The following is an 8381-nucleotide window of genomic DNA, read 5'->3' as shown; positions in this document are numbered from 1 at the left end:
TCAGCAGATCTTTCCTCTCTTGTTCAACGTTTCAGCCGGAGAGCCTACTTAAACTCTGTCATCACACCTCCTCCCAAGCCACCACCCCTCTCACTTCTCCCTCACACTTATCAAGTTGACCTGCATGTTCATATCCCTGACCTCCTAATACCTTGTCCTCTCTTCTTGTAGAACGGGATTGCCATCCTACCAATGGAACCCCACTTGAAAGTCACTAGAAATGTCCAAGTTGCTAAGCTCCATGAACCTATTTCAGCCCCCTAACTTGGTGCCCTTTGCTTTCCCTCTGTCCCCCAGCTTTCTCCTCTGTGGCACTCGTGAATGCTTCAGATGGTGTGCCACATCTGAGCTCTGGCTGCCTTCCTCCTTCACTGACTTAAAAGTCCATTCCCTCTGAGCACCTTTGGTCCTCTTCTTCTCTTTCTCTGCATCATTTCCTTGGCTGATCCCATCTCTGGGTTTCACGGAAGACCTCCATGCGGGTGGTCCCTGCCATCTCCATAGCAGGTCCTCACCTTTAGAACCAGGGCTCTCAGCCCACTGAGCATCCAGACATACATGTCCAGATGCACCTCAGCTACAGTATGTTTGAAATCAAAGTCTCTGAATTCTCTCACGAGGCTATTTTTTTTAGGGCATGGAACATGGCTTTCACCTGGTTTCTGGGGCCAGTTCTGTGACATGTCTCAGTGTTACTACCAAATCCTGTCACTATGCCAGAGCTCTGTTACTGGCCCCACCATGTCAAAGCAAGGCAGACGTTAGGCTGCCTTGGTACAGAGATAGAGTTTCATGGGGGTTTGACAGAGCCTGGGGTGACTCCTGTGGCCCTGAGGAGCTGGAGCTGGAGGCCACCAGCCAGCGAGAAGAGATGGAGGGCTTGGCAACCCAACGAGCTCTGAATCTTGACTTCTTCATTATATGTGTTCCCTCTCAGAGCGCAGAGTCTAGGCAGACAAGGATGTTCCCTTTGCTTCACCGCTTGATCCGTGGCACCCAGAACAGTGCCTGGTGAGGACACAATCAACATTTGAGGAATGAATGTATTGAATTGATAAAATATATTCCCAGCAGATTCAAAAATAGAAACCACTTTTTGATGTGATCAACTTGAACTCTTTGGGTGGTTAATTTCTGTTTAGTTGAACGTTTTCTATTTGAGCCCTCTGATCCTAGGAAGTCACTGAAGTAAGCACCAGGAATGAAGGCAGCGTTCATGGCTTCTTCAACGAGGATGTTCCTGAACAGCCTCTGGCCAAATAATAATAGAATATCCTCCAAATAATGCGTGTTGAGTGTGAATACTAGGCAGCCATCATCAGGAACTTCATTTATAAATCTCAACTTTTTTTTTTTTCAAGCCCAGCTATTAATTTTACCATTATTATTCTAAAATCTTGTTCCGTGATNGTGTCTGCGCGGCTCTCTCAGGGGCCCCAGCCGCCCGGGAGCTACAATGGCGGCAGGCGCGCCACCACTCTGAAGTCTAGCCTCCAGGAGCCGGCACAAAGAAGCAGTTTGTGTGCTCAGCCCCCTCCAGGACCAGTTGGCGCGAGGGGACCTGGTGTGCAGGTATTTGGCAAGTACGGTCTGTCTTTTTTTTTAATATAAAGAGAAGGCGAAAAAGCCTTGGCTTGTCTTCCCTTCCCAAGATCACATGTGTGTCTGTTTTGGAGAAGATGGTTTTGTGGGACAAGTGTGAGTCCAGTGGCATAGGAGGTACCTCAGTTTCGCTCATCCTTGGTGGTGGGGAGCAGTGTGGAGAACACAGGCAATGGGAAAGGCCTTTACTGGCCATGAGCAAGGAGCTGCTGTCCATCTCAGATGGCAGTGGGCCCCCTTGGGTTTGGGGCTCTTCAGGAGCTTTCGGGGAATGCTGTCTTGGTCTTCCCACCGAGGCCCCAGACACTCCGTGGAACCAGCCTCACTTGGTGCTTTATAGTATTCTCTGAAGGTTTTCCTTTACTTGTGAAAACACAGGGACTGGATGAGGTTGCCTGGACTGCCCCCGCCCTAGCCCCAGGCATGTTCTTGATAGAGGTTTCTAGGTCACTCTAAGTCCATAGTGACAGGTGACTGCAGAATAGGTATGATCTCCCTCTGGTCCTTCTTCACAGGGGAGTTGGCAAAACCTTTAGGCAGCTGTGGTTCTAGGGAAACGCTCTTCTCTGGACTGCTCGTGTCTTCTTCATTGTTCTAGCCTCTTCTCATCCCAGTTCTCCTCTTCCCCGTGATCCTGTTGGAACATCACTTTTCTTGTCTTGGATTATCCCCAGATTTTCTGTTTGTGATTACACAAACAAAAGAAAAAAAAAGCCACCAAAAAACAAAACAAAACACCAAAACCTGTCTTTTTACTATGTCAAATAAACAATTTCAAGTCTATTAGTAGACACCTCAGCAGGCAGTGTTGTGCCTACTTCCGTGTATCTTTGCTTCACCGACGAGTGAGAGTAACTGTCTTCCCACAGCCTCGCTAGCTTTCAATATTAGTATTTTCAAATAGTTTTTTTTGGTTTTTTTTTTTTTTGCCAAATTAAAAGATAATCGTTACTGGTTCTGTTTTATTACTTCTGTTATCCAAGAGACAGCAATTTTTTAAACGTTGTTTGGTCATTTGGATTCCTGCTTTTGGGATTTATCTTTGACCTCTTTGAATTTAATGGCTTTTGTTTTCTACACGACTTCATAAGCCAAAGTGGCCAACAGTCAGACTTGCGTTCATGTATTTGTGCTGCACGGCACACCATTCTCTTCTCATTCAGCATGTGCAGAATTCAGCCCGCGCCGAGAGCTCACCAGGAGTGTGCAGATGGAATACCGTCTATTATTTCATTCATGCATATGCATGTATTCATATACACAGATATATGTATATGTATATATATCCAAGTTAAAGTGTGTGTCAAACTTTATGGGGAAGATTAGGAGCTATAGCTTTAGCACGAGTATTCTCAAATTGAGCCGGTATGAGAGCTATTTTTACAGTTGCTTTATAAACCCCTGAAAATTAGCCTCTGGATTCAGCACAACAGAAAATGTACTGGTCTTTAATGGTAGCCCCTGGTGTGCTTCTAATTGTGTGTTGGAAAACCCTTCTGGTGTCGTGCCCTCAGCCAGCCACTCCCCATCAGATGAAAGGGCAGGAGGCAGGGCCATGCTGTTTAAGTGATCTGCTCTTTCCCATTTCTTCAGAATCCACAAGGCTGTATTTCTGTCACTTCCTGAAGTGGTGGGTTTTCTCAGCTAAAAACTGAACGTGTGACAGGCGCTCTTTTCTTGCACAGACGTTTGTGTCTATTTCTGGGCAGGGCCGGGGATCCTCAAGGAAGTAGTCAGGGCTCCCAGCCACAGGGCCCCCTAGAAGTGATACCTGGGTTTCATGGGAAGCCAGCAGAGCCAGCGGGCCTACGAGGTGTGTGATGTGTGGTGGTAACACTGCTGTGCATCTCCTGCTACAGAGGCGGGAGACTGGGGCTGGAGGGAAATGCAAGTCCACTTCATGGTGAAGATGCCTTGTTCACTAAGCCAAGCTTCTGAAGGGCTCACGAGGTTGGTGTTTAATGTTGGAATATGCTGTGGATCTCCTTCCTCTGGCCCACTCTCTCCCCCACCCACTTCCATCCACTCTTCCTTTATGCTCGCTGTCTCCTTCTTCCTCTTCCTCCCCTCACTTGTTCTTTTTCTCTCCTGCTCCCTCACTTGTCCCAGGAAACAGTGGTGCTGGCTGCTGTGGACCACATTCATGTGCCTCTGGCCCATGCCTGGCCTCACGGGACACACATGTCTGTCAGAAGCCCTGTCCCCATCACCATTACTGGTTTAGAATTTCTCTCTAGCCTGAACACTTAACTTTCACCATCTCCTCTCTGTTCTGCCTCTTTGGGCCTGACCCTAACTTACTCTGTGGGCATGCCACCCTCTACCCCCTCTATCCTAGGATTCTGGCATCAGTCCTCTGGTGAGGGGCTTTCTGTCTCAGGCTGTCATTCTGGGTAAAACAACTGTCGGTCTTCCCTCTGGCTAGCAGAGCTTGCTGTTGCTCTCTTGTGTCCTGAATTTATACACGCCTGAGTTCAGCCTATTCACTGGTCCAGATGCTCAAACTCTTGGCTTCTGTCCTATGGGACCCATTCCGGGTCAGCTGCTCCCTTGGCCTTCCCTACAAGACAAGCATGTTAGTAACCATATACCTTTAGAAGGAGGAAGGTGATATCCAGTTGGGGACCATTGACTGAACATACCTTCCTGGGTATTTACTACATGCTAGTGCTGGGCCAGGGGCTGGGATGTCTCTCTGAACTGGTCAGAGTGTGCCTGGAGTTGGGGCTTGGCTCCAGGGCTTGAGTGGAGCAGCGGCAAGGGTGGCTACATCATGGGCGACGCTTGTAAGCAGAGGCAGGCAGCTCTGCACACGTAGCACCTGCTGTTTCCTGTGGCTGTGTTCTAGATGCTAGCGCAGGCCTGTTGAGCTGCATGTGCAATTGGTGTTCGCTGGGCTGGGAAGTGAAAGAACCATGTCAAGAGATACAAAGTGGAAAGACTGGTGTCACCCAGCCTGTGAGAAAGGAAGGTGAGGGCGTGTAATGTGGTACTAGAAGCACTGTCCTATCCACGTGTGTCATGTGATCCCAAGGGCCTGAACTGGGGTAAGGGTGGGGGACAGCAATGGGGATGTAGATTTCAGTTCCATATCAGGAGACTACAGTTATTTATTTGATGGGGAAATGGATCAAGTCTTGGGATGATGAACTCCTTGAGACTAGACATGTTCAATGAAAGATACCACATGACCTCCTGCTGGTGATACTGTGGAAAGGAATTCTTTTGCAGTCAAGAGTGATGCCATCATTGCTAATTGGACACCTGTTGTATGCAAGGGACTGTATCAGGCTCTGTGAATGGAGAAGACTGTGAAGCCCTTTGTCCTCAAGAAGCTCTAGCAGATTCCTTAGTCTGGGAGTCACTATTAAATAGAAAAGATATCCATGATGCCTGTTGTGTAGTTGGGGAAACTGAGGCCAGGAAGGTGAAGAGCCTTTCTCTGGGGGAACCTGGCATTGAGTACCCGTGGTGGCCAGGCCCGTGTGAAGGGCTTACTTGCCTTTTCTGCTTCAGTCTTCTCACCATCTAGGGACCACGATACAAGCATGACGGCTTCTCTCCAGCATCAGCCCCACCCACCAGACTCCTGATCTAGTCTCTTCCCCTTATCCCTGTTCATAAAGACAAACTGCAGATGTGTGGGCGTGAAGTGCTAGAGGCTCAGAAGCTCAGGACAGGGAGAAAACAAGAGATTAGGAATAGGTGGAAGCTGACAGGGAAGGAAAGGAATGCTTTCTGAGCCTGAGAGGTTCTGCACAACATCAGGTTCTATATGGACAGGATCCGTGAGAGTGAGGTGTTTTTCCTGCCATTTTATAAATGATAAGGCTTTGGCTCACAGAGGTTAAGTGACTTGCTCACTGTCACACAGGGAGTGAGAACTGGGTCCTGGATACTTCTTCACCACCATTATCACCACCACTGCTGGTCTCATTGTTCCCACTAGTACTAGTGCTACTACCATTACTACTAGTAGTACTATTTGCTGCTGTGGTCACTACTGCTATGCTAGTCTTACTACCATGTTTCTAGACCCACTACTGTGATTACTAGTATTACCAGTACCTCATACTGGTTTGCTTCTCCACCTGCTGGTGATAAAGTCTTGAGTTACTAGATGTGTACTTTATGTAAGATCCTGGACTAAGCCCCTTATTCTATAGTATTTAATTCTTCACAATAATTCATTGAGATTTAAGATACAGTCTTTACCCAAAAGCTAATGGTTTGCCCCACATTGTGGGGTAAATATAGGCATCCCTGATCCCCAAGAAAAGAACAAGGGGTGGAAACTGGTAAATTAGGAACTAGCTTCCGTGGGTCATAAAGCACACCCCTGTGTTTCTTTTAAGTTTGGGATTAAAAAAAAAGTTCAGCCTGTTTTCACTGGATTTTCCGCTTAGATTGGTCTCTCCAGAATTCACATCAGGGAGGATCTCTGAAAAGAAGAAACAATGCTGCCATCAGTAGAGGGACTTTGCTGATTTTTGCGTGCGGCCCCCAGGACAGATGCTGGTGGGGGGTGGGGTGGGGGCATGGCTTCTCCCTAGTGCTCCTGCTGGGAGGTAAATACTGCATCCCTCCTACAGATCTGGAAGGATTCCTACAGCCTCCGGAAGCTTGGAGGTTTGTCTGAGGTCCTGCCTCCCCAGGAAGGGGGCCAATGTGGGATGGGAACCGGGTCCTTCCAGATCTGCATCTCTGGCCCCTCCCACTCCCACATGGGGCCTCTACCGCAGAATTAAAATGTAAATCAAAAGATAATTGGCTTTGTGTGCACAGTTTAGATAAGATTTACTTTTGAAGAATGACTTTGTGTTCTAACCCAGCAGGCCCAGCTCCGCACACTTAATAACGGCCGGGGAGCGGGACCATAAATATTGCAAACGATGCGGCTTGAACGAAACGCCCTATGAACCGTAATAAAACCCCCGTGATTAATTCCCAAACGCGCTCTGTTCATATTAGACCTGCAGTGGCTTCCCTGATGAGATCAATACAGCGTGGCGGAGTGATCCTAATAGAAGTGTTATAATCTTTTAATCTTCGGGAAAATGCCAACTTCTCAAATCCGTCACCAGGCCGCCTGCTTTATTTTCCTGGTGCAACCTTGAAGGCAGTTGTTTTCCCTGAAATGAAGATACATTAGAGTCTTTTCAAGGATTTATCAATAATAGGACCGGGTCCCTCTTTGCAGGGACCACAGCTAAAAGGCACATTTGTATGCGGCGAGCCAGAACTGGCCACGGTGACCTTTGCTGCCAACTGCTATTTTCCCAGCAGACAAATGCCTCTGGAGAGTGAGTGGTGAGGACAGATATTCACGGGAGGGAGACGGAGAAGCGAGCCGGGGAGAGAAATAACACCGCCAACAAATAACCTAGGGAGGGTTTTAGGAAGCCAGGCATGTCCCTTGTTTAGGACTCTGGCGGCAGAAATGGCCTTCATGGCCCTGAGCAGGCAGCTGTCGCCTTTTCCGCAGGTCTCCAGGGACTGAGCCCGGTGCAGCTGGCTGCGAGTCTCCGTGGAAATGAAATGTCACTGCCCTGTAGGGAGTGTCCAGGCAAGAAGGAAGGAAGACAAGCATCCCTTAGGCTTGTGCTTCCCCTGGTGGGGGCGTGCTGGACCTTCAGAACAAAGGGGGCGGGGCGGCTTTGATGGGGTTTGGTGTCATCATGCAGACCCCTCCCCGGGGCGGTGGACATAAGTGGGTCACACCTGTTGCGGGTGAAAATGAACCGACGCATCAGTGACAATGCCGGCAAGGGTATAAAGGGTACCGGCACCACTCCGCCATGTGTCCTGTGTTCTGATGTGTGCACACAGGCCCCACAGACAGCCCCGAAGAAAGGCCATGGAGCTGCTGGGAAGGAGGAGTGCTCACTATCTTTCTTCTTCCTCCCCTTAAAGAAGCACACACATCTCCAAGTGGCAGTCTTCGAGGAGCCTTGAGCATCACTCAGTCTGATCCTTACCTTGTATAGAAAGGGACACCAAGATCACAGTGAGGAAGGTCAGAGTACTGGGGCTCACGGCTGGTTAGCTGGAGGGCTGCATCTCCTGGGCTTCTTCTGAAGGCTCTACCTCAGCTTGTTCCAAGCTGTCACTAAGGGATGCAGGCTCCTCTCTTGGGGGCTTCCGAGTCCAGCCAGCAGACAAGTTAAGGGGGGTGTGGAGGATTTTGTGGGGAAATATGAGGACCAAAGAGTATGTATGAGACCTATATGCATCTTGCCTAATTTCATTGGACTGAGTTCTGGAGCCACATAAAAGCCAGGTGCTGGGAAGTGTCATCCACCTGTGAGCCACAGAAGGAGAGGACATGGCACTTATAAGCAACTAGCTTATCATGGCTACAGCATCCTCATTTATAACATAGGGGTACACACTACCCCCTTAATGGGTCACAGTGGGGACTATAAGGAAATGAAAGGTATTAGAGCTTCTGGCAAATAATTGGTGCTAAAATAATGTCATTCCTATTTCTGTGGTTTTGCCAGTCCCTGCTCCCATGGACTAGAGACTTGAACCCAAGTCTGAGCCTTTCCTCTCCCCTAATTCCAAGGAGCTAGATTCCTGGTGGCTGGGCTCTGTCCTTTGGTGAGATAAAGATGAGGTACCTTCTAAATTCTGACCTTGCATTGAAGATGGCCTTGTCTTACTTGCCCAGCTCACTGGACGCAGTCAGTGAGACGTTCCACCTGGCTACTGGCCCTTCTCTCCTGCCCCTGCCTCCTTCCTTTTACTTCCCTCATTACCCTAAGGTGGCCTGTGAT

At 48.8% G+C, this 8381-nt stretch overlaps 1 protein-coding gene across 1 annotated transcript in view; it reads left to right on the top strand.

Moving 5' to 3' along the window:
• Positions 1-558: 558 nt before the first annotated feature.
• The window catches only part of LOC144224471 (uncharacterized), a 208024-nt gene continuing 200201 nt past the window's right edge, over positions 559-8381 (top strand). Inside the window, exons 1-2 of the mRNA XM_077755459.1 lie at positions 559-582; positions 1432-1572. Of these exons, the coding sequence (XP_077611585.1) occupies positions 559-582; positions 1432-1572 (165 nt within the window). The remainder of the gene's footprint in view (positions 583-1431; positions 1573-8381) is intronic.

This window comes from Crocuta crocuta, unplaced genomic scaffold (genome assembly GCF_008692635.1).
Source record: "Crocuta crocuta isolate KB4526 unplaced genomic scaffold, BGI_CrCroc_1.0 scaffold152, whole genome shotgun sequence".
NCBI classification, from domain to species: Eukaryota; Metazoa; Chordata; class Mammalia; order Carnivora; family Hyaenidae; genus Crocuta; species Crocuta crocuta.
This window is presented reverse-complemented; position numbering and strand designations above follow the sequence as displayed.